This window comes from Vipera ursinii (assembly GCF_947247035.1).
Source record: "Vipera ursinii genome assembly, chromosome: 1".
NCBI classification, from domain to species: Eukaryota; Metazoa; Chordata; class Lepidosauria; order Squamata; family Viperidae; genus Vipera; species Vipera ursinii.
This window is the reverse complement of record NC_139512.1, coordinates 241,926,679-241,954,231: the sequence shown is the minus strand read 5'-3', so window position 1 is coordinate 241,954,231 and position 27,553 is coordinate 241,926,679. Positions and strand designations below refer to the sequence as shown.

General features: G+C 38.6%; 1 protein-coding gene across 1 annotated transcript; it reads right to left on the bottom strand.

The window, feature by feature from the left end:
- SPACA1 (sperm acrosome associated 1) lies at positions 1–24,897 on the bottom strand (the record flags this gene model as incomplete). The annotated part of the gene is made up of 7 exons (XM_083350173.1): positions 1–211; positions 2,384–2,504; positions 14,305–14,440; positions 15,634–15,740; positions 18,728–18,829; positions 24,150–24,206; positions 24,828–24,897. The coding sequence occupies 7 exons, from the start codon at positions 24,895–24,897 to the stop codon at positions 1–3; spliced, it is 804 nt and encodes a 267-aa protein (XP_083206299.1).
- Positions 24,898–27,553: the final 2,656 nt, after the last annotated feature.

Here is a 27,553-nt window from a genome sequence, read left to right as displayed (position 1 = left end):
TTAATAATTTCCTTTGTCTCCTTCCCCTTCTCCTTCTTCTCCGCCCGCTGCATTCCATTCCTGATAGGAACCTTGTTCCTGTGCAGAGGTTTCTGCTTGTGACATCTGAGATGCTTCTACTGTGGTTGCCGGCCCAATTGATGTTCTCATTGAACCCAAGTCATCCTTATTCTTCCAAACTTTTGTCTGCCAGAAGCTTTTCACAGCAGCCCTATAATAAAAAATGACACCCAAATATTAACAGAGCAAATGTCACCAGAGATAAGATAACTTAGATAAGCTATTACTAACAAAATTAACAAAAGGGTGCCTCCCTATATTGTAGGTAGATTTCTTATAGTTCTATCTATCATATTGAGTAGCCAAATCTTATTTTTCCACTCTTCAGAAATCATCTAGCCACGATTGTGAAAAACTGACAACACAGTTTCTGCTATTTTGAGATTGAGGACAAACAACAAAAATGTAAGTTCTAAAATTGGGCAGAGGGGTGGGGGTGACCCAATCATGATCATGTATACTGTATGTTACCTAATTTATTTTATAATCTTCAATTCCCCCCCCCCCTTAAATGTTAAGCATAGCCTTTGGCATTTTACGTAACATCTCTCAATTCTAACCGGAGATGCTAGGGAGTAAATCTGAGGCATATGCCACTCAAAAGTGTGCTCAGCTACTGAGCCAAGGATTTTCCTATTGAACTAAGAGAAATCCAACTTCTCAATCCAGCCATTTTTGTAGGCGTTTCTAGATATACAGTAAATATATTACTTAATGTAACTTTGTTACATTAAAGGACTTCTCAGCTATGTTAAACCATGTAAGAGCCTTGGTGGAGCAGTGGGCTAATGCCTCCTTAAGTAACACCAGCTGCCTGCAATTAGTGCAGGTTCGAGTCCCACCAGGCTCAAGGTCGACTCAGCCTTCCATCCTTCCGAGGTAGGTAAAATGAGGACCCAGATTGTTGGGGGCAATTAAGCTGACTTTGTAATAATGCCGCTTGGGGGGGGGGCAAAAGCCCTAACAAGCAGGCATATACATAGAATGAAGGCTACTGCTAAGCTTGTAAGCCGCCCTGAGTCTTCGGAGAAGGGCGGGATATAAATGAAATTAAAATAAAAATAAAAAATAAATAATTCTAACATTTGAATTTCTGATCTAGTTTTATCTTCTTTAATTTTCTTACATTCTCTCTCTCCCCCTCCTTTCCCTCTTTGCTAATTTGCCTTTTAATTTTCTTCCATTTCTGTATGCTTTCTGCCACGGAATTTTCAGTGGTGGTTACAACCTCTTCCCAACTCAGTCGAGTTACTTCCTCTTCTTTTTCAACAGTCTCCTTTAATGATCATTAGAGTGTCATGCCTCACTTGGATCTCTCTTGAGAAATCTCTATTATAGGTTGCAAATCTCTATCTGCATTCAGAGGAAGGTTGGCCTTACAATGAAGTTATTTGAAATAAAAAGGTAAAGGTTCCCCCGCACATGCGTGCTAGTCGTTTCCGACTCTAGGGGCTGGTGCTCATCTCCGTTTCAAAGCCGAGGAGCCAGCGCTTGTCCAAGGACATCTCTGTAGTCATGTGGCCGGCATGACTAGACGCCAAAGGCACACGGAACACTGTTACCTTCCCACCGTAGTGGTCCCTATTTTTCTACTTGCATTTTTTACGTGCTTTCAAACTGCTAGGTTGGCAGAAGCTGGGACGAGTAACAGGGGCTCACTGTTACGCGGCACTCGGGATTCGACCCGCCAAACCTGCTCTGAAATTCTGGAGAAGGACTATAAGTACGGTATATCATTAAGGAAGGAATGTTATATGTAATTTTGAATATATATTAGTAAGAAGGCGGCTATTATCATAAACAATCAACATATTGTTTATGATAATTAACTATATCCATTACTGTTGGTTAAAGACATTTACCCAGACAATATGCTGTTTGTTAAATATTGGAAATGTTACTTGGGAAAACTCCAACCCCAACCCAAACCCCAATCCTAATCCTGACCCCACTCTATCCCTAACCCTATAAAAACTAATAAAATCTATATATATATTTTTAAAAAAGTGTTTTTGTGCCCATTTGATCTGTGTATGCATGACTATGTACGTGTGCGCGCCTGTGCAAGGCTTTTCATCTCAATTAAAAGCATCTGGCAGTGTTAGAAATCTTGTTCTCTCTCTTAACTGCCAGAGAAGCAAGTCTGTGCTAGTGTTTTTGTTTTGTACTTGAACATACTGCAGATACCTTCTGGAGTTCACACATCGTCCTACCTCTCTCCTGAGAACAGCACTGCTTTTGGAGAGAGGAGGGGTAGTGGGAACGTTAAACTTGAGTAAGTGCAAATCCTAATGCAATTAAAATTTAGGAACAATCTACCTACCAATTAAGAATGATGAAGGTTATTGCAAAGATAACTCCAACGCAAACTATAACTCCAGTTATGAGGACAAACACCAACACGATATCTGTACTTGGCTTCCTGAAACGTCTTGTTTCCAGCTCTAAAGAAAAAAGAAAATTCTCATTGCTCTGATGCCTGTTATGGAAATGTGAAATTAAACGGCATGAAAATTAAACGAGATAAAAATTAGAAAAGAGGGTCTTAATTTTCCATGCATTTTAAGGGCTAGATGGAATTTTATAAAAATTGAAAAAACTCAAAGAAAGGATTTTGTAACCCTACACTATCATAGATTGCTTTAAATTGACAGAACAGTTCTAAATGTTCTATAACAAAGAAATTCAATTAAAATTGTGCAGTTTCTGTGACACAACAAGACATATAAAGGAATATCTTTCAATAGTAAGGTCTTTAACAAGATAGAGCTTTACCACAGTCTCAGGCAAAACTGACCTTCAAATAGTTGGAAAAAAGCTGCATCACTCTGATAAGATTAAGAGTATAACAGCAGAAATAATTTAAAAGAACATGTGGTAAACTAGAAAAATAGATACAATTGCTTGCAGTAAGATTTCCGTTAAAAACTGATTTAAAGTGCAATAGCCCTTTGAAGTGTTATATAAAAATTTTGACGAGTGTGAGTTTCAGGTGGGCTAAGTAAATAAAACACGGACAGTTCAAAACAATACACAATATTTGAAGTAAAGTTGAAGTTAGAGTCATGACTACTGGAGTTATTCTTTATATAATTCAGAGAATGATTCTAACAGAGAAAAAGCTAAAGTAAGAAAAGCTGTGGTGTACTCCCAGGTTGATGATTTAGTGCAGAACTAAATAACAACAAAGGAAATTTTCACGTGTCATTGTCTATTATTTCTATTATTCAGCAGAAATCAATGAGTTCAACTTACATATTACTCCCTTAAGAATGTTAATACAACTGGTAATTGCCTAATAGATTTTTCTCTTTAATCATAACAATTGTATCTATTAGACTATGATCATTCACTCTCTAGACTCATAGCCACAATGCTTGCTAGAGCCACACCATTCTCTGGTGGCACAGTAGGACAGTGTAATCATCTGGTTTCAAATAGTCTGGTAGCTATTTAGAAACCAGTAAGAAGCCAGAATCTCTCCCTTGAGATAATCATCGGTGCCACTGACTTGATAGTAAACATTTCTAACAGAAGCAAAATACAACTACAAAATGCGATTCCTGGTTTTTTGCTTTAAAAAGTATTCAGAGACTGCAACGTACACATAAACAGATATTAATAATCGCCAGTTGAATTCTACATTGTAGAAAAAGTATTCATTATAGTCATTTTGTTTTAAATAATACAGGAACCTTCTGATTCAAAGGTTTTCAAACCATTTGGCAGGTAGGATAGAATCAAGAAATCAACTGAATATTCTTTTTAGTGGCAAACATGTTTGTAGACAATTAAGCCATTTGACTTTAGTCATAAAACTAATGGTACTTCCACCATTATCTAGTATAAATACTAAATAAAATTTAAAATAAATTTAGTTATTAGGAAGAGTTTCATCATCTACTCAAAAGTTTCATTAGCTTCATATAAGGTGGTTACAGAATGGGTACGTTTTAATGACTTTTTGCTATCATAGAGTGAATATCATCGTGGCCTTTCCAAACACCCCTTTGGGGCAAGTGAATCACATATGATAAACTTTTGTAAGTGTAACTGTAATTGGTAGGACTCTATTCTAATTTCTTATGTGTGATACGGAAATTATTTCTGGAACTAAATACATAAGCATAGTACATGTTAGAAAGAAAAGAATTGAGCAGCAGGATAGAAAAATAAACTCTCTAATATGCAAAACACTTAGCTTTCGTCGGCCAAACTGCCGACGTCGTCAGAGTAAAAATAGGAGATCCGGGAGTTTGCCTATATAGCCGGCTGCTTTTGTACCCTGCTCATTGAGCGGGTCACCTGTCTAATGACTTCAAACGGCCGTAGCATTTCTAAGTGTCCTGCATTTCTTTGCATGCATGCAGGATCAAAAGTTGTTTTCTTATTCATGGTCGCTCCACTGGTGAGTGTATACACATCAGGGAGCCGATTACCCAGCCGCAGTTGTTTTGTGCCTCCCCCACCCTCTTCTTTGGTCGACCCTGAGCCTCCATCTCAAGACCTAAAGCCGGGCATGTGGTGGATTCGTCCTTCCTGGGAATCGTTGTTGTGGCCGCGCTCTCCAAATCGGGATCTAATACGGGGCATGTCCTGAAGTCTGACACAGGGTACATTGTAGATTCATCCTTCCTGGGGATCGCTGTTGTTCTGCCTGTAGCAGCGTTGTTCAGGTCCTGCAAAGAGCAGGCTTGTTGTGCCCGTCATGTCAAGTTTATTTTTCTATCCTGCTGCTCAATTCTTTTCTTTCTAACACACACACACACACACACACACACACACACACACATCAAATATGCAACATTCTTATCAAACATTCCACAAGTGAACAAGGAAGTGCAAATAGTATTTGAGTTTATTCTGATACAGAAGAGCCTAGGAGACCAAGTTTGGGTCTTGAAGGGATGGTGGTATATTATCAAAGTCCGGGCTAATAGGGAGAGACATACTTCTAATTAGAAGATGTGGAAATACTATCAGTCATATATAAATGGAAAATATAAGGTAAAGTTCTCTTCAAGTTGTGCTCAACTTTATGATTTCATGGAGTGATCTATATAGATTTTTTTTAACAATACGGAGGTGCCTTCCTGGATGGTTTTTCTCAGTTTAGCCTATAGCCTATAAATCAGAGGCCCCCAACCTTTTGGGCACCAGGGACTGGTTCCATGGAGAGAGGTTTTTCCATGGACCAGAGGGGGCGTGGTTTTGTGTGCTGTCTACTGCAGCACGGTACTGGTCCACGGACTGGGGGTTGGGGACCCCTACTATAAATCATCCTGGTGATCTCCATCAAAATACTAACCAAATATAATCCTCCTTAGATTTCTGACATCAGCCAATGTTAGTGAAATGCTCCTGCTAAGCCAGGCAAATGAGCAAATCATCATTATTTTTGATTTTGCTGCAAATAAAGAGAGGGGTCACTCTCATTTGATCTTTGCTCTGTTTCAGTAATACAATAACTTAAAAGGATATGTAGAATATTATCTTCAGAATAAGAAAAGCAGAATGTAACTCTCCTCTGCTACTTGTCTGAAGCTACCACAAAGGCAGAAAAGATCTGAATACTCTCATTTGTTCCCTAATCTTGTAAATATGCTCCTGCAGAATGTATAGTTAAGAATTTCAGTTAAGAACTGTTTAAATCCAATGTTTATTTGAACAGTATATGCAATGTAACAAATAAAACCCCAAGATTTATGTTTTTATATTATCTGTTGCTATGGTGCAAACTCTCAACTTTGAGGTTAGCTACAACAATGCTTTGATAAGCGTGTGGGTCTTACATACCCTATACAGAATGATATGGAACAATACTTTTCCTTTTCTGTAGGAGAAAAAAAGCTTTTGAGGATTTGAGGACTTCGTATCTCTAGGAAAAGGAATCCTGGATATTAATTTAAAAAAAGGGAGGGGGAGGAAAAAAGATTTCCTCGGAAATTACGACCCGGGACAGCTGTCCTCTGTGGAAGACAAAGGGAAATATTTTGTTTCTCAGCAGAAACAGCAAAACGGCTGAATATTGTGTTCTTTAGTTGTTATCACTATTATTGAACCTCTTTAGATGATTCCAGATAATGACAAATCTAGTTAATATGCTACATGTGTTTTACAGGGCAAAGTATTGCAATGCAACAGCCTTTGCCTGCAAAGGAAACCAACTGAATTAATGAAAACTGAGTGCGGAATTGCCTCAGCACAGCCAACTGTGCCATGTTCATGTGGGAGATGCTGCCATTTATGAAAACTGGCCAGCTGCCGCCTCCACCTCCTCCCCTGTTGTTGCCAACACACTCACTCACATGGGTGGCAGAACAAGGAGCACACTCTGGCTCTCGTCTGGCTCTCTCCTCACATGGCAAGATAAGAAGAACCATCCCTTTCACTTACAACACACTGCTTCCCCCGCAGAACTATTATCAGAAAACATGAATAAACTGCCTTATGTCACTGGTTTTGTCAAAAGCAAGTTACAAACCAAAATAGGCTAGAGTATGAAATAGAGCAGCAGTGTGGGAACCAGCCCATATACCAAATTCATTTATTAATGAGATGATGGAAAACAGTTAAAAATATAAAGGATGTTTAGTTTACCTCTACTAGGTGTAGCCTTTAATATAGGCAACATGTAGATCAAGATCTACCGACAGATCTCCAGCAATTTGTAGTGTATCAGCACAGTTTTTTTTAAAAAAAAACAACCATATATATTAGCAAAAATAATGATTTATCCTAAAGTTTTTGGAGGGAAGTGGAGTATTTAGGAGTGACTTTTTATAAAGACGGGGTATGCCCACAGTATATTCTGATGTGAAAAGCAATTTCCTGACCCATAATTAGAAGTGTTTGTGTTTTGCAACAGAATCCAGTTGCTCTAACTCATGTTTAACAAAAACAAACACAAGTTTTAAATCTGTCAGTTTCTGAGCCAGTATGTGATTAGAAATTGAAGCCACTTTAATTGTGAATGCAAACAACCAAAGATTAGTACAATGAAACAAACTTCGTCCAAAATGCTCCTTCTGGGTAGCTTTCACGCTATACCAGTCTTACGCTAAAATCCACCTCAAAACTGAAAGAAGATAGCTCAAAATAGTTGATGGCACCTTTTACGCTTGCCTGCACTGAGGTTCCTATTGCCTCCACATCCATAATGAAAACTTCTGAATTGTACATTATGCACAAGAAAATGGATACATTGTTTATTTATTTATTTATTTATTTATTTATTTATTTATTTATTTATTTATTTATTTATTTATTTATTTATTTATTTATTTATGGGACTTATATGCTGCCCTATCTCCCGAAGGACTCAGGGCGGCTTACAACAATAAAAACAACAATACAAAAATTAAAAAAGAATTAAATAACAGCCCCAAAATAGATTAACTACAGTTAAAAATTAAAACATATTTAAAAACCCATCATCAATCCAGGTCAGCCTGATGGAAATGTTTTGAGGTTGCGGCGAAAGGACCGGAGGTCCGGGGCCATCCGAAGCTCAAGGGGAAGTTGGTTCCAAAGGGCTGGTGCTCCCACAGAGAAGGCCCTCCCCCTGGGGGTCGCCAGACGACATTGTCTGGCCGACGGCACCCTGAGGAGGCCCTCTCTGTGTGAGCGCACTGGGCGATGGTTTATATATTCTAACCATTTGAAGAATGACATAGTTTTTTAATCTCTAGTTTTTAACGCCTGCAAACGAAAGACAAACTGCACTGCTACTTTCTTCATAGTAAGAGAAGACTCTATTTACAGAATAGCAATTGTGTCTATACTGAGTTTCTAGTTGATGGCATTAAATTGGGGCACTTATGATAGGAAAACTACTACTAGTAGAAAAACAGAACCCATAGGAGGATGGGGGAGAGCTGGCTAATAAGTTTTTTTTTCTCCCCCCCCCAACTTTTTTAAAAAAATCAATTCTCAGAATCTTTGGAGAAAACCTTAAACTAAAAATATCATGCTACTGGTTTTTTTTTTTGTTATGTGTATTTTGTTTACGACTGTTTGACAATAAGGCTGGCTGGTAAGAGATGAATCAACTTCAATATCATGAGATATAAGTGCTGCCAAACTATAATAGCCTCAAAAGAACGCATAAAAAATTGTGAAACTGTATGCAAGCAAAGCTCACCAGATGCCTCACCTCAAGTATCCATGAATAGCCGTAAGCCCAGGGAAAAAAATGCCCTTATTTACTGGAAAAAAAGAACATTTTGTCTCAAACTATTATTTAAGAATGATGGAGGGAAAAACATAACTGTACATATCAATCTCCAAGAACAGAAGATGCAAACATAAGGGATGGAAGGGTAGAATGATGGAAAGGAAGGTAAGAAAGCAAAAAAAGGGCCCCAGCTTTGCTCTTCTCGTTGCTGTCTATAAATACAGGATGAGTGTTTGTTAGTATTCATGCAAACACTCTCCATAAATTAAGATCCTCAACTGATGGTGTCTCATCACCAGAGAGGCTGATGGTGGAAACTCATCTTGTGGGGGAATGATATGAGGATGAGATTAATACACAAACTGAACAGCGCAAGAAGTCCTAATTTCCTGGAAGTAAGAGCCATCTAACTCTGGAATTTACATAACTGACCTTGTTACTTGCAGCTGAGCACAAAGGTATCTACTGATTAAATTTCTAGTTTCAACCATGAAATGAAATGGAAAACATGTTTTATACAATGGAAAATCACATTCTGGCTTATCAGGTATTTGAATGGACCATTTTGCACAGACCACTGTTCAGCCAAACCAAAATCCCAAATCCTACCAATGCTTTCCCCTTGATCGCTGTACTTGAATTCAAACATATCACACCCAACTGGTCTATCTGTGCCTCTTCTCTGTAATCTTACAGTGCCTCCCTTTCCCTTACCTCCCATTGGTTTCACTGCTGGGTATGATTTTTCCTATTTCTCACCCTAAAATGCCTCTGCTGAGACCCATTTGCATTAACCAAACATACATGATTTAGATTTACATCTGAACAAAGCATGTGTTTCAAACTAGACATCGACATGTGGAAGTGCTGGTTTAACGGTGAAATGCTGGCCTAGAAACTAGGAGACCTTACACATGAAAACCGCTTGAGTGACGTTAAGCCAATCAGTCTCTCAGTCCCACCCACCACGTGGGGTTATTGTGGATAAAATAGGAGGAGGGAGTATGAGGTATGTTTCTGGCCTTGAGTTACTTATAAAGTAATAAAGACAGGAAATAAATAAATAATAAAAATAAATAAAGCTGATGTAGCTGAAATTAGATCTCTGCAGGTTTTTTTTCCTTCGTAACTATGTGTTTGTGTGCCTGAATATATGTGCATGGTTTACATACGAAAGAATAGGCTGAGTATGTACTGTGTAGGTGAGAACCTTACAATGAAGTACTTTAAACCAGGGGTTCCCAACCTGTGGGCCACGGCCTATTTGCAACCGGGCAACATGAGGGCCGATCGGTGTAAGCACACAGCCCCACAACCGGCGCCCCAAAGGCTTTTCTCTTGTGTAAGTGAAGCTATGCATGCTCGCGCGCTGGCTGTTGTGATTCAGGGTCAGCCTGTGGGTTCGGCAGTTGGGTCGGACGAATCAGAGGAGGAGGGGGGTGTTGAAGACCTTGCTGAGGGGGTTGAAGATCTTGCTGATGATAGCCCTCAGGCAGGCCCCTCCCACTTGGTCACCATGGAGACCCAGCTGTGTGAGCCTGACAGCGTGGATGAAGATGACCCACAGCTGGCCCTGTTCAAGGACGCCCGACGCAGGAGGCAGTCAAGTAGGAGTAAACAGAGGAAGGCTGTGGGGCTTCTCGGAAGGAGGCAGAGAGAGGCCACGCCCTGAACTCTTTATAAAGGGAATGTTTGGGGAGGGCTGGTTTGCTGAAAGCAACCGCTCAGATAGTGTTTCAAAGCTCCTGTATCTTGGTTCGTGTCTTGTTTGTTTTTTGTAGTAATAAATTTGGCAGACGTCATTCCAGCCATTTGCCGTTTATAAAGGGGTTGCCTTTTCTGCAGGGCCGGTAGCAGGCTGGTACAGAACACTGGCTTGCTGCTCAGGCAGTTTGATTTCCCCTCTTCCCCCGAGCTGGGCCAACAAGCTGCCTGCTCCCAATACTCCAAAAGCAGAGTGGTGAGAGCAGAAGCTAAGTGGGATAAGCACACCCTGCTCAGCTTCGCTGCCTGAGGCTGCCCGCACTGGAGCGTTGGGCAGCCTTGGTGAATCTGAAGGAGCACGAGACCTTCAGATTCTCTTCTCCGTGCCAAAGGCTTTTGCGAATGGACCAAAGGCTTCGGGAGAACAATCTTGTGCTGCTTCAGGCCTTCCGTCCCTTTGGAAAAGCTTTTGGTGTGGAGAAGCCTGAAGGAGCTGAGACCATGCCCCAAAGTCTACTCTTGCACGAGTAGAGCTGCGCATGCACACACCAGCCCACCACTCTCATGGCCTGGTTCCCCTCCCCCTCCCCCAACTAGGTCACCAAGCCGTAAAGGTTGGGGACCGCTGCTTTAAGCTATATATATAAATGTAATCAGTAATCATTAGTATTATTGTTTTCCCTGTCCCTACAATTTAGAAAGTATTTCTTGCGGCTAGTCAATTTATACTAATTCTTATTGAGACTTAGCAATCACCATTTTATTGATAGGGTCAGTAGTATAACCATTTTTGTATGTGTTTATAAACTTTTCTTTAAATCTTTATTTTTAGAATGTGAATTTAAGGTAGATTTCTAAAAAAAAGAGATATCAAAGAAAAAAAGTTTATAAACATACAAAAATCTTTATACTGCTGAGCTTCCTTACCAATAAATGGAAGATTGTCTCTGCCTAAATTCAGTGCCTTCCTTTGGATAAATAGTAATAGTCTTTATTTTTCTTTACAATTCAGGATTTATACAGAAATAGCAATGTCATCCAGAGTTACTGAGTCAGCTTACTAGAGCAAGTAGCTATCTAGTGACGAAAGAATTTCCTCTGTCAGAAACCAGTGGCTCTACACACCCACACTCTTCTCCTGCTTTAGTTTAATAGCTTGATAATCATTGCTGCCATACCTATTTTCCAGGGACATGCTTATACTTGATGTCCTCCCCACAACTCCTATATGTGAGATAGGGCATTCATAGACCATGTGCCTTACTGGCAAGTAAAAAGGGAAAAAAGATAATAAAAATTAAATTAATTCTACAATGCCACTTTCCTGACAGCAAATCAATACTCCTACTTTGGGAGACAGATCAATCTCACAAGGAATAAAAAGAATTAAACTATATTATTTTTAAAGAAAATGGTAAAAGTTCATTTTAAGTAGTTATGTATAAAAAAGGCAGATAAAAATACAGAGAAGTTCACTTTAAGCAATATCCCTTGTTTCTTTCTTTCTCCTACTTTTTATTAACATACAAATGAGAATTCATGGCACATTTCTTCAATGAATTTTATATTTTATGTCTCATTTCTCAAGAATAAACAGTAACTGGGTTATATGGAGGAGGAGGAGAAGCAAAATTGCCACTGGCAGCAGCAGTCAATTTGATATAACATTGAATTTACCCAATATTAAAAACAATACAATTGTCATTATCACAGTGAACTCACATAGCTTAAAATATATCAAGCAAGCAATAGCGTACTTACAGTATGTATATTAAATAATATCTCAGAAACAGAATAACAGAGTTGGAACATTCATTGCAATTCTATTTTACTGTTATCAAGGTTGTTTCTTACTTTACAAATTTCAGTAATGAGGAAGATGGGTAAATGCAAACCAAGATCAAACTCTCAGACTTAACAGAGGTATTGAGAATAAAGTATTAAAATGTCTGCTTCTACACAATAATTAGAGGCATTGTTTTATACTCACTATTCTACTTCTATATACGTTCTCATTGTGGTCTGCATGTATTTGTCTTCTTCACAAATAGACAATATACATTCTTTCCATGCTGTTTTTTTTCACATGACAGCTTGGAATGGACTAGGACTACAACTACGACTAGAAAGTAGAGTAGAGTAGAGTAGAGTAGAGTAGAGTAGAGTAGAGTAGAGTAGAGTAGAATAGAATAGAATAGAATTCTTTATTGGCCACACAAGGAATGTGTCTCCAGTGCCCAAGTTCTCAGTGTACATAAGAGCTTTTTCAAGAGTTTTCCTGAAAAAATTACCTACCCTAATTAACAATAAGTTGTAACTACCATAGAAAAAGAACAGCATTATTTTGAAAGAAGGGGGCATTTTTTCATGTTGATTGGAGGTTTCATTTAAAGCCTTGGAATTATTATCTACTCTGGGTGTAAAATGCAGGATGACAGCTGCAGGTACCGTATCACTAAAATTTTCCTCTGTAATACAGGTAGTCCTCGACTTACGACCAAAATTGAGCCCAAAATGTATGTTGTTAAGTGAGAATTTGTTAAGTGAGATTTGCCCCATTTTATAACATTTCTTGCCACAGTTGTTAAATGAATCATTGCAGTTGATAAGTTAGTAACCTGGTTGTTAAGTCAATCTGACTACCCCATTGACTTTGCTTGTCAGAAGGTTGCAAAAAGTGATCACATGACCCCAGGATGCTTCAACAGTCGTAAGTATGAAACAGTTGCCAAACATCTGAATTTTGATTATATGATCATGGGGATGTTGCAAAGGTCGTAACTGTGAAAAAACGGTCATAAGTTAATTTGTTCGGTGCCATTGCAACTTTAAACAGTCACTAAATGAACTGTTGTAAGTCGAGGACTACCTGTATTTCAAGACCTTTACAAAGAGCTTGGGGAGAACTGGGCAGACGCCAGCTACTTGTTGTTCTTGTCTTCCGAAATGCTAGATTAATTGTTATACAGTACAAATTAAAAATGGGCATTTCTGAAACTTAATATAAATATATTGCAAAACATGCACTAGTCATACAAATATTGTTTTCAATGGGAATAATGAATCAAACACTGGTGTAAACATTTTTTCCACTAAATTATGGCTACATCTAGACTGCAGAACTGCAGATTAGGATTAGATGGCAGAAAAGAAACACACACAAAAATCCCAACTCTTTTGTGCCATCCAGTCCAAAAATTCCTATTTTAATGAATTTCAGATATCTACTCTTTCATATACAAAAACGCCCTAGATGATCCAAGAGATTTAGCAGGTTTCTCATCCATCTATTAAGCAAAGCCACCTGACAGGAACCAAGAAGAGGATATCTATACAAATCAGTATCGACCCCACCCTGATCTATTTTTTTAGACAATCCCTTGGGTCTTTCTCCAGGTCTTTGCCTAAAGCAGTCGAGAGCCTTTTGTGGGTCACATGATCTATTCGTTAGTGACTTGTTTTCTCCAGACATTCCTTTTGTATTATTGTATGGTATAGTTATTTTAAATCTTCTATATTTTATGCTACTAGCATGTTTCCCTGAAAATAAGACCTACCCATAAAATAAGCCCTAGTTAAGACCCCACCCACTCCATCCCACCATCTGGTTGGATGGGGTGAGGCGAGGTGCACGAGTAAAAATCAAGCTAGGGCAGGGGTGCAGCTGCCCCACACCCTCCACACCCATTTACCTGAGGACTGCCACAGCCAGGCCTCTCATGCCCCAACACTTGCCTCGCCTAGCAGGGGCGGCACCAACAGCCCCGTCCAGCAGGAGCCCACGTGACCACCACCGCCCCACTTCTGCACCCCCGCTGGCCTCCATTTTGCCAGCAGAGGCCTTCAAGAAAGGCCTCAACAGCCCAGAACAAAGCTCTGGATTGATGCACATGACTTCTCCCGGCCTTCATTTTGCGAAATGGAGGCTGGGTGGGCGACATGGGGGGCAATGCGCACATCAACCCAGAACTCTGTTCTGGGCTGCAGAAGTCTTTCCTGAAGGCCTCTGTTGGTAAAATGAAGGCCGATGGCAACGCACGCAAGCAATGACAAACAGCCACAGAAAAGTGGGCCGGCGGCAGCTATGTGGGCTCCTGCTTGACGAGGCTGTTGGTGCCGCTGCTGTGAGGCAAGACAGTGGGGGGAAAAAGACATCCCCTGAAAATAAGACCTAATGCCTCTTTTGGAGATAAAAAAATATAAGTCTGGGTCTTATTTTTGGGGAAACACAGTAGGAGTCATAAAGAATTGGGCACCTTAAATATTTAATTGAAAATAAATTAACAAGTCTGTTGTTCTTTCCATAAAGATTCATTTAAGAGAAGTACTATCTGACTAAACAATTTCAAATTTCATGAACTTACCAGCTGTGGTGTACACTGTATATTTTACAGATGCAATCAATTCATCATTTTCTATTGTATCACACTCAAATGCAACAGGATGAGTATCTCTGTGTACTTCCAAAATAGCTGAATCATTAGGAATAATGAGTGATTGCTAGTGATTCAAAGGTGATAAAAAGACAAAATGTATCTCATAATTAGGAATTTACATCAACATCTTGCGAAAACTTTGCCACCTTTTTCCCTTATAATATCCAAAACAAGAATATCTTGAAGACTCCAGTCATATCTTTTTTAAAAGATCCTATGCTCCTGTAAACATTGCTGAACAACACCACTAAGCACCCCTCAATTTGCCACAGTGACAGAGATTGCTGGGAACTATTTGGCAGCATCTGGAGTAAAAAATCAGTTACCCATGTGTTATTTGTTTAGTTATTTTAAATACATAAATCTAGGCTGCTAGCAATCCATACAAATCAATATTAAAAAATCCTGACAACAAATTAAAATAACCCAATACAAGAAATGGTGATTACATTACAATCCCATATAAACAAATGCACATATATATTCCCCTGATATTCTGGACCTAACATTTGGAGAGAAACCCAGGTTTTAATATCTTCTGGAAGGCAGAGAATGTTAATTAAGATAAAGTGTAGAATAAATCATAATTTTATAATTCTTACTGATTTCCGTTTACACTATATATTCCAGAGAAATATGTTTAAGGGAAAGATTAACATCAATATTATTAATTAAATTACTATTTAATTAAATAAGGAAAAGTGGAGATGAGGGGACAAATTTCTATAAAAATCTAGCTAACATGAATGACTACTATATAGTCTACAATTAAGCTCATTCTCATATTCTATTTCTGCCTCTGTTTCGAATGGTTTAATCCTGAATAAAATATTTTAAAAGACAGAATTCATCTGGACTTGGCATGGAAAAAAATAATATGGTTGAACTTGGAGGTGGATTTAGAGAGATTTGTTGCAAATAAAAATAATTCTTTCCTTAGGGAAATATAATGAAGGATGATACAAGGAGTAGAGATAGTGCCTTATTTAGATCAGAAAGCAATAAAGAATGAACTGTTTTTAAATGACTTTTGAATATATCTTTCATGTTAACTTTCAATTTTGCCATTCAGGTTGTATCTTTTTCTCTGATTTACAATGAGGATTCTTGAGGTAAAAATAGCATTAATTTTAGATCTACCTAATAGATTGTTAAATTAAGATAATTTAGATACAAAATGTAGGAAATAATTTGCAAAATCCCACAATAAATTCGCAAGATGCAAACATACAGTATATCCTAAAACAAATTACTTACTTGGTCGGGAATCAACATTTTCCAAATATATTGAAATCGATTTTCTGGTGGTACAAATATACATGGTATCTTCACACTAAGAAGACTCTCAGAAATAGGTTTGCCCCCTACAAGAAAACAGCTTTCATCATATCTTTATGCCATTATTAAAATAATATTACCATATGATACTAGATACTATATTAATGATTTTTGGAAACTAAGTAGGGTTGGGCTTGGTTAGAACTTGTATATGAGTCCACCAGAGCTGTAAACTAAGCTGAGGAACTGAACTAAAAAAACCTTCTAGATTCTAGAAGATTACAATGGTGAACCACTTCCATGTGGAAACTGCATGGACACATCCATGTAATCACCAAGAATTGAACTCAATTTGAGGTTAGCTTTTCTTTTTCATTCCAACCATCTAAAGCAGGGCTTTTCAACCTTTTCACAGATTGCACTTTTAGGACAGGACAATATTTGAGTACCACCAGTGCTTAGCAAGGTATCAAAAACTTGATGACTAAAAAAAAAGGGGTGGGGGATTTTGATTAGATTCATTTGTTGTTATAGAAATGGCTAGTTTATAATATTACAGAAAAGTAAAAAGTTGAGGTTCCGTGTTAATGCTTCCTTCTACTGCAACAGAGGAAGTCTGTTCTTTTTCCCTTCTCCCCCTCAGTTTTTCCCCCTTTTTCCTCCCCACTGTGTCCTACTATTTGCTTTTGTATTTTATTCTATAATCTAATAAACTATTACAAACTGTAGAAAAAAAGTTTAAAAAGTACCAGTTTTAATTTCTTTGGTGGCTGTTCCTTTGCTGAATCACTTTCCCTTTGCACTGACCAATTTATCCGTGTTTATTAATTTTTTTATTTTTATTTTATTTTAATTCCATTTATATCCCGCCCTTCTCTGAAGACTCAGGGCGGCTTACAAGCTTAGCAGTAGTATGCACCACTACCAGCTAGTTCAGGGGTCTTCAAACTTGGCACTTTTAAGACTTGTGGACTTCAACTCCCAGAATTCCTCAGCCCTCATGGCTGGTTGAGGATTTCTGGGAGTTGAAGTCCACAATTCTTAAAGTTTCTAAGTTTGTAGACTACTGAGCTACCTGGTTGGCCCTTCTGAGCTCTTCCAGTGTAGTAAGAATTCAGCCCCCCCCCCCCAATCCCTTCCCTGTACCCTTAAAGACACAGGAATCAAGTGCAAAGCAAGAAAATAAAGAAACACAAACTCAGTTGTTTTTTTTCACTTCAAGCTGCCTCAGGCATGTCACAATGTTGCAATTCAAGACAGAAAGGCTCCTAATTGCAAAAAGCTTTAGCTTTAAATTAAGCCACTTTACCTTCAAAGAAAACTTTCTAAAAGCCACAGACAGATCAATTAAAGGGGTTAAAACTAATTACATTTGTTTAAAGGGATTAAACCTTTCCTGTTGTCTTTTTCCCCTTCCCCCACCCAAAGTTCTTTTATAGCCTCTCCTCTCTTCCCCCCCTCCTTTTTTTTTTCTTCAATTCACCTCCAGCTGCCAGCTGCTTCTGGAAGCACCAATCAGCTGGAGCCCTTCTGCAGAACCCAGGCAGTCCTCCAGCTGCAGCTGCCTCTCCCTCTCCCTCAGGCTTGGCTCACTTAGGCTCATTCCCCTCCCCTGCTACACTTGGCTAGCAATCACCTACCTCCTGCCACGTGGCAAAGTACCACAAGTGGTACAAGTACCACCGGTTGAAAAGCCCTGATCTAAAGCTCTGGAAATAATAATTAAAGTTAAAATAATTATAAACAGCATGCATCTTAGCTTATTATTTTTTTAAAAAAGTACCTCTGACCTAAAGTATTAAAAGACCACATCCAAATGCAATTTAGGTTGCTATTTGTTATTTATAAAGACAGTGATGGTGAACCTATGATACTACACATGTCAATGGTATCACCAACACCCAACAACTAATTTAAAAACACACCCCCTTCTTCCTCAATTTTGGGAGGCTGCATGAGAACGCATGGCCTCCAGACCTTCTTGAAGTCAGAGTGAGGGCTGTGTTCTTGTACAGTCTCCAAATATTGCACAACCACAAAGTGTTCTTTCAGGTGGTTTTGAGAGGTGGCTGCAGAGGTGAGGAAGAGCATTCTCCGAAGCCACTTCAAGAATGGAGGCCTTGGGAGATCTGGAGCAGCCTCAGGTAGGCCTGTCAACAGAAAGAGAACACACCACCTGAAGGTAAGTGGCATGTGGCAGATCCTGGGAGAACTGGGCTATGGGGGCAACCATGCTATTCCCCAAGGTTTATATGCCTTGGGGAATGGCACAAAGCAGCTTTTTTGAGTGGCAGTGGTGTGGCTAGGGCTGAAGTTAAAGCCTGGGCCTCTACTTGGCTCAGCCTCAGCACTAATGCTGAGTGCTGTTATTCAGAGTGGCCTAGACGGAGATAGAGAATTGTTTCGTGTGTGTGTGTGTGTGTGTGTGTGTGTGTGTGTGTGTGAGAGAGAGAGAGAGAGAGAGAGAGAGAGAGAGAGAGAGAGAGAGAGAGAGAGAGAGAGAGAGATATCATCAGAAGAGTCAAGTTAGGCATTTCCCAATTTTTTGACCTATAAAGTCCAAAATATTTGCCATCGTTCTAGGCTTTGCATTAGTTTTTTCTTTCTGTCCAGTCAGACCTGGCAGATTTGGCTCAGTCCAGGTCCTGTCATGTTGTGGAACCTCACAGAAAGGACTTTTCTGAAGCTATGTCTCTGCTCCAGGAACAACATTCCCCCTGAAATCGATACAAGTTTGATCCTTTTGAAGATGTGGCCCTTTTCAGCAGTTTCTAGAAGAGGATGCCTTGTGATCTGGCTTCCTGTTGTGCATTCTGTATTGTTTTTGTTAACTAGTTGTGTTATTCTCCCCACTGTGGACATTCTCTTATCATTTGTTTGTTTGTTTCTTTGTCAGAATGCTGTTTTAGTTTTAACTATTATAGCTACCTGCCTAGAGTTTTTATTTTGATTGATGTGACCTATAAGTTTAAGTAAATAAATAACCAACCTCATAATGAACACATGCTATTATGGAAGAGAGCCATGAAATTCTTACAGGCCAACTAGAATTTTTCATTACATCCTGACTTACAGCCACAATCTGCTGGTCCTCTGCATTCTTCAACACGAACAACACACTTTGTTTCACCTCCAGGACATCCATTGGTTAATATAACTTCTCGAATGCCAATACCTTTGATCAAAATTATTAAAAAGAATTATGTGTGTACATGTGTCTTTTATTTATATATCTATATATCCCCAGCTCACATTTTAATTTCCTCTCTTTGGAAATTCCATCTTTTAAAATAAAAGTGCCAAAAACCTGAAGGACTTCAGAAAAACATTTTCTAAGTAAAATGCTGCTTTAAACCACCTCTTAAATCATCATCTCACAATGCAAAAATATTCTCTTTTTAGTTGAATTCGATATGCACTTTCATTTTGTACACTATTGAAACAAACAAGTTAATTAAAATTTAAATATCAACGTTAGCTTGCAGCCTTCGTGAACCTGGCCTTTCAAAGCATCCACCATCTGGTGCCTGAAGCATTTTTGCTCTGATGAGCTCATTCCAATCAGGTACTGAGCATCCTTAATGCTTATTGGTATCAATGGAAAAATCAGAATAGTGAACATGTTATTGTATCTAGGAGTTCCAGAAAGAAGATACAAGTTAAGGATGTTTCAGATATTACATTCATAAGCAACTCTTGAAAGATAAATGTTATTTGTAAATTATTCACTAATGGTGTTTATGTGTGTGACTGTGTCTATGAATGATGTGCTCAGGAATAGCATGAATTTCTGTTAGATTCAAAATGTTCCTTTCGGTGGATTATATGTTTTATAGGGTTTTTAAAATTAATGTCTAAGATGTTGAAATAAATTTCATCTTCTATATTTTAGAGTGACAATAATGGAACGCATGACCTGTATTTGTGGTGGTTTTTGATGGGGAAAATTGTTTCCATCAAATATTTAAATTTACACTCTCCAGAGCAGGATACTAATTTTAATTCAGTATTTGTAGATGTTTGATTTTGAATATAACAGTAACATTGCCACAGTCAGTGGTGTGCAGGTGAATATTTAACAACCAGTTCCCCCAACCCATTTTCCCAACACATCCAAGCCTCACTGATACTGATGGTCCATTGCCACTGCTTTGTTGTCAGCTGAATAGCATGTCAATATCATAGCTCAGCTCTGTTCTCACCAGCTTGCCAAACTCCAGAAAATTTAATGATCAGCAACCTGGTACTAACTTCAGCACATTGCTGACCACAATACAGTATAATAATGATCTCCACCACTTAACCTATTTTATATTAAAAAGTCCAGAGGGAGGCAGAATGACACAAACTCCTACTATTGAATGCTTAAGACTATAGGCAAGTAAGCAACTTTTTAAAATCTCTGCCTGCGTTCAGCCAAGTTAGCAAAGGAAAGAAATTTGAGCAGTAAAGGGCCAAATCAAGCACACTCAGCAAATCAAGCTGGCCAGTAGGTAAAGTATAAATATCCAAACATTCTCTATTTATCTGACAAAAGACAGTTTTGGTAATTGGAGCAACAGCAATATGTACGTCAATGGAATTCTGGAAATAACTTAGACGAAGAGGGTTGGGACTCTGTTCATCATCACAGTAACACTCCAAAACCTGAACAAAACAGGACTAAGTTTGGCATGGGAGGAGATGGTCAAGAGGCAAAACTGGTGCCTTACAACTTGTAGAATTTTAATAGACCAATTTTTTTTCTCTTAAAAATCCCTAGGTCTCCCCCAAAACCAAGCCTACTTTTGAAGTGTAGCCATGAACATGCTATGCAAAGTCCAGCAGTCCAAATTAATAAATTACCTTATAACCATCACTGGGCCTGATGCACAAGCTACTATTGCTTATTACAGGTAGCCCTCAACTTAAGACCACAATTGAGCCCAAAATTTCTGTTGCTAAGTGAGACAGCTGTTAACTGAGTTTTGCCTCTATTTTACAATCTTTCTTGCCACAGTTAAGTGAATCACTGCAGTTGTTAAGATGGTAACACGGTTGTTAAGTGAATCTGGCTTCCCCATTGATTTTGCTTGTCAGCAGTTCACAAAGAGTGATCACATGACCCAGAACACTGCAACCATCATTTTTTATTTTAATCCCATTTATATCCCGCCCTTCTCTGAAGACTCAGGGCGGCTTACAATTTAAGCACAAACCAATGTGCTTAGCAATAGCCTTCATTCTATGTATATGCCTGCTTACTAGGGCTTTCGCGCCCCCCCCCCCAAGCGGCATTATATTACAAAGTCAGCTTATTGCCCCCAACAATCTGGGTCCTCATTTTACCTACCTCGGAAGGATGGAAGGCTGAGTCAACCTTGAGCCTGGTGGGACTCGAACCTGCACTAATTGCAGGCAGCTGGTGTTACTTAAGGAAGCATTAGCCCACTGCTCCACCAAGGCTCTTAAATATGAGTTAGTTGCCAAGGATCTGAATTTTGATCACATGACCAGGGGGATGTTGCAAGGGTCAAAAGTGTGAAAAACAGTCATAAGTCACTTTTTCAATGCCATTGTAACTTCGAATGGTCACTAAATGAATTGTTGTGAGTCGAGGACTTCCTTTATATCATTTCAGATTATTTTCACTTATCTTCTTTACTCAGGAATAAATAAAAAAAATTAAGAGCACATATTTCCTAGTGAATATGCAAAGGATTCCAGCCAACAGAAAAAAGATACACATATACGCAATTCAAATCAGATAAGAGTCCCAAATTTCTATTGTCAATATTTCACTTAGCAATACCATGTCATTTTTTAAAAAAATGTAAAGATATTAAACACAAATGCTAAGTTGCTTTGCTTTTTTCTTCTCTTATGCTAAATGCTGCATTCCCTGCTTGCTAAAATGACATATAATGTGAGGGAGGAGAGAATATTATGTTTAGTCACAGCAAATTATCAAAGAGATTATCATCCATTATAGAGACATTTGTTTATTGAACAGTACAGAGCAAAGAGGGCTTTAAAAATGCTTTGTTGACCCAGAGATAAACAGAATAAAATGTATTTGAATACTGAGTTGTATTTTAGGCATATGAAAAATAACTTCTGATGTTTTGTACTTTTGAATCTATTGAGCACAGCTTGATGGATACTATAATATTTCTTGGACTACATGTAAGTCATAAAACATTACTTCAAGTGACAAAGGGAAGCAGCAATATTTACTGGAACTGTCACAAAATAAGGATTCTACAACATGGCTGAATATGGCTCAACTCAAAAATACAATAACTAGAAATGTAAATGGCTAGGAATTGACACTTTTATTGAAAATATTTTTCTTGTTTTGCAAGCCTACGGAATATTTTTCATACACACAGAGTGAAACAAAAACTGATGATGACAAAGATAGTAGGGAGGTAGGGAAAGCAGCAGCCATATCAGGGAGACAACAAATAATTCCTCTAGTTCTTGGAAAGTATAGGTGGGATGGGAGAAATAATGGTTTCCCATTCGCTTTCTAAGGCCTTTTTAGATCGTGAACTCACTCTGGTATCCCATCCTTGCTCTTGTGCTATTATCATCCAAAGTATAAACCAGTGTCTATAACTGTCGAAGTTATTCTGACATTCATTCTGCTAAATTCAATATATTTAAGAAAACAAGCTGTTGGAGTGCTTGCTAACTATACAATTCCATATATTCCCAATCCACACCTATACTCCTATTCCATACAACGTATCTATCTGTTCACAATAAATACAAGCCCTGCGGAAACTAGCCAAGAGACTGGATGATTTCTCAGTACAATGGAAGCATTCAGAACCCAGGTGAAGAAAATATAATCAAATGATTACATAGATTTTAAATATAATCCTTTGCATCATACCTATTTATTTCACAACTGATTTCTGAAGATCATGGAGAGGAGAGAAAAAAATAGTTCTCAAATGGGTGAGAAAGAAATACCAACTTGAAAAGAACAGGAAAAGTTCTTCCATAGAAAAAAGGCCACTTCTAGGCAGGAATATGTAATTTTTTGCAACTTGGCAAGAAACAGAAAAAGAAGCTACCAGGTTACCCACTTGGTAATCCTGGCATCAAAGATATTTATTAATACGATTACAGAGTCTCTAGAGAACCAATTTGCGGTAGTGATTAAAGGCATCAGTGATTAAAGGCACCTAGAAACCAAGAAACTGTGAATTCTAGTTCCACTTTAAGTACAAAGCCAGCTAGGACTCTCTCAACCCTAGGAAGGAGGCAATGCCAAAACCTTGCCAGGAAAACTGTTCAGGAAGAAACCAGAAGTAAAACAGTGATTCAAAAGAACAAAAAAGAAAGAGCCCTTCAATAAAATGTCATTAAAATGTTTATAGCAGCAACTTATAGCTACATATAGCTATAGTTATTGCTAGGACTATAAAAATAAATTCTTTCTGAAATAAAATACAACACAGATAAAGATTATTGATTGAGCTGGGACAGGAAAAAACCTCTAAATCAGGGGTCTTCAAACCTGGCCCTTTTATGACTTGTGAACTACAACTCCCAGAATTCCTCAGCCAGCGTGCCTGGCTGAGGAATTCTGGGAGCTGAAATCCACAAGTCATAAAAGGGCCAGGTTTGAAGACCCTTGCTCTAAATTATAGAGGATGAGTTACAGATAGTTACTGCTAGTGATCCTTCTATTGTAATTGCTGAAAATCTAAGCACTGTAGTGAAAAGAGCTGGGATAATATGTGAAACAGAATAAAGAACTGTTGAATGATTTGGATAGAGAAAGAATAGAGATCATTTGACTATAAGATAAATACCAACTGGTGGATTTTAATGTGTGGGGGGTTATATGATTTAAATAGTATTACTAACAACAAATGCTGCATGATTGGAGGATATTTCCTGTTTTACTGCAGAAATCCAACAACAAACAAGCCAGTTTGTTTTCTATCTCAGCTACCTGAGAAATGAATACTGTACACTGGGAGAAACACCTATCCAATTTGCTCTTCTCTGCATGAAGCCAGACATCTGTTACTAGACAATGAGCGCTCCACTTCTAAAAACCCTCTGCTCCTTCTGAGGCCAGAACTACCCATAACACAACTAATAAATTGTATAAGTGCTGAATAGGCTACTGCGGAGAAGTGATTTGTGCTAATAGAGCTGGCAATATTTAAGTGGGAAGACATCTGTGAGATGATGCATCAGAAGGTCTTTCAGCTTCTGAACATCTCACAGATGTTCAACAAATAGAGGGAAATTGTTACTTTGGTGAAAGCAGCTCATAACCAATAAAGAAAAGGATTGGCTTTTTAAAAAGAGCTTACAGGCTGTGAAATTAACAACAGAACTGACCTAAATTTCTAATGACAATCAACTGGATTGTTTTTGTAAATTATATCTAACAATTATTGAAAATCACCATGAAGTAAATAAGAAAATACAACTTAAAACAATAAAAAACTACCCTTAGCATTATTTATATATATTTATATACTCACCACATGTAACAGTGCATTCTCCAAATTCTACTTCTTTAGGCTCTGTCAAATTTTCACCTGCAAAAGGATGAGTTACCACAAGCTGGTAGTTACCTAATTAGAGCCAAGTGTATTTCCTAAATTCTTCTTTAGTGCAATTCACCTGAAATACGAATAAGCTGCTCCAGTTCCCCCGCCCTCCGCCCCCAATAATGTGAAACAACCTGGACTCTGCCTCAATTTAGTTACCCAAGCATATATGGCAGGTATATTCTTCGTTTAAATTCCAAATTATCACTTATTTTATTTTAATTCCATTTATATCCCGCCCTTCTCCGAAGACTCAGGGCGGCTTACAAATCCCTTAAACATAAAACTGCTTTTTATACCTATGGGATCCGTTTTAATGTTCAAAATTCAGCTCCGCATTTATTCCCTACAGCTGTGTAAATTTCAACGAGGAAGCACATTACGAGAACATTAGCGCCAGGAACATATATTAATATATGCACAGTATTTTTCAGCCGCTCTGTGTTCCATAACACCCAGCTGCCCCCTTCCTAAACCCAAGTGCAAGCGTGCTTCTCGGCAGCCCGCCTTTTTTCCCCCCCGAGCTCCTCCCTTTCTTTATGGGAAATCTCAGAAAGGCTCGGCGTCGGTGAGCCGGGCTTGCCGTTTTGCGCGCCCGGAGTCCCTCACCCGACTCCACGAGCCTCACGACAGGCTCCGCTAAAGCCGCTTCTAGAGACAGCGAGTCGTTAAAGACCATGTCGTGCTCTTCTTCGGCTAGCAGGTTCAACCACAGGTTCAGCAAGAAGGCGAGTGTGCACACGCCTCCCGTCTTGCGGAGCCCCATGTTTTTTTTTCTTGCTTGCTTGCTTGCTTTTTTTTTGCAGCGCCTGGACTGCGCCGAGCCCGCGCGGGAGCTGATCCCAGCGGGAACCGCACTCGCGGCAACCATTCAGGCGTCACAATGCGACCCGCTCAGAGTTCGAAGGGAGGCTCCCGGCAGGAAGAAAAAAAAAAAAAACAGGCGCCCTTTTTTTTTTAGGCCCTCCTCCACCTTGTTGTAAGATGGGACCATCCTTTCTGCCCCAGGCCTCTTTCCCCCCACTAACAGATACCTTATAAGTAGACCCTGTAAAGGGGGTGGGATCTGCCCTGTTCACCGCCCTGAGTCCTTCTGGAGAAGGGCAGTATATAAATAAAATAAAATAATAATAATAATAATAATAATAATAATAATAATAATAATAATAATAATAATAATAATTAGACCAATATTATTATTATTATTATTATTATTATTATTATTATTATTATTATTATTATTAATTATTATTATCCCGCTGCGCAAAACCACGTTGAAGCTGGCCGACTCGGTGTAGGGTTTCCTTGCGCGGAGTTTTCTCAGAACGGCGAATCGCTCCTCTTTCTGTTTAATGTATTTGTTCCCTAACCTATTAGATCAGGGGCCTTCAAACGTGGTCCTTTTATGACTTGTGGACTTCAATTCCTGAGCCAGCCAGCCACAAAATCATAAAAGGGCCAAGTTTGAAGACCCCTGTAATTAGATGGTTTCATGCACCTGGTCTCTTTGCCCCCCCCCCTTGTGTGGACAGCCATATGCTGGGAAAGGTTAAGACACCTGTTGTCTGAATAATCCTCGAAGGCCTGGTTTGATTTCAAGCAATGTTTGTCACTTTCCAGTATCCAGCATCTCTGCCAAAGCTACCTTTGTTTATCATGGGTTGCTTGTCCCTGAGCTGCTTTCTGGACAGATGTCAATTCATACTCCATTGGCTCTCTTGCCCCAGGCTTTTTATTCAAGTATTATTGGCCTCTGTCCTGGGGCATGCATTTGTAGAACAGAGATGATGGGCTGGGCAGGGGATTTACAGTAGAGCCATTGGCAGGGAGAGGAATATTTTATTCCCAGTAACTCCATGCCCAGTCGCAAGCTACCATGATCATTGAATTTTAAATGTAGTTCAGAGATCCCAAGTGAGGCTGTGCAACAAAAACCGAAAACTCTGCCAGTTACAGATTGCTTGATTCCTGTTGCTATCAAACTTCTTTAGTATTGAAGCTTTAAGCTTAATAAATTAAATGCACGTTGCAGAGGTTACACACCTTGCTCTCAGCTACTTCCTGTGCTTTAAATACATAATCAGACTTTGAGCTAGACCTCTGGTATGGCTCTCGTGAGGGATCTTTAAACTTTTAAACTTCAGCCAGAGTGGTGTCTGCATCACAGTTATAGGTATTAATTAATTTTATCCTGTCCACTATTAGAATGAAGAGCTTACCCAATGAAATTGAATGTTATCTTCTGACAGCATTATACATTCAGATAACCTTAGGGCAGGAGGTAAGCAAAAATAGTTCTGTGCTTAATTAATTAGTTACGGTACTCTGAATTCTTAAGACTGAAACCATAGCAAGATTATAATAACTAGCTGGCAAATATTAGGGTGTTCCATGTTTGTGGTCAGATCTCAAATCCTGGTTAGAGGAAGACTGAATATATAGCTATTCAGGGCACAAACTGCAATTTTTACAACCTGAATGACCTCAAAGTATTGAGAAGCTGTGTGATTCAGTAATCTTTGATGTCTGTTAATGCAGAAAGGCATGCCAGACAAGACGGAATGGGACAATTCGCCACAGCCAACTTGCCATGGGACAACTCACTGTGGGACAAGCCAATTTGCTTATTTAAAATAGTTAAAATTATTTTAAATTTTGTCATTCACATATCATTTTGTCCCTCCTTTGGCATCCTTTCTTCAATGATTCTATTCCACTATTTCTTTGATATTAGTGTAACTCTTGTCCCGTGGCAAGAGTTATCTCTGCAGATAACACTTCACTATTAACAAAAATTAATGCTCATGCATCTTCTATCTCTTTCCATAGTAACCAAAATGAAGCTTCTTTGGAATTGTTAAATGTCTATCAGTTTTTGTAAGAATACAGTCTTCAACACGGAAAGAAAGTTAAATTTGAAATTAGAGAATTTTCTCTAGTGGAAAATGGAAAATGTTGCAGACTTCTCTGTAGAAAACAAAACTAATTTAATTTAATTTCCTGCCAGTAATGTCTCCCACAGAAAGGAAAGCAAAACTCACTATTACATTGATGATGACATATTGAAGAGTAGTAGTTAAGAAATGTGCTAATCTGAAATTTTTAAATTAAAATCTCAACTTGGATTGTGTGTTACTTGTAAAACTTGGATTGCTGTTTTGTATTTAAACTGCAATACCTCAAGTCTGATTTAGATCTATACATTTATAAACAATTGCCAGCAGATGTTCAAGTTCCCAGCTGGCCTAAAATACTATAACAACAACTAAAACACATTTTCCCCTAAGTTAGGGTGCTGAAAAAGAAACTTTTTTTAAAAAAAAATGAAAGAACTG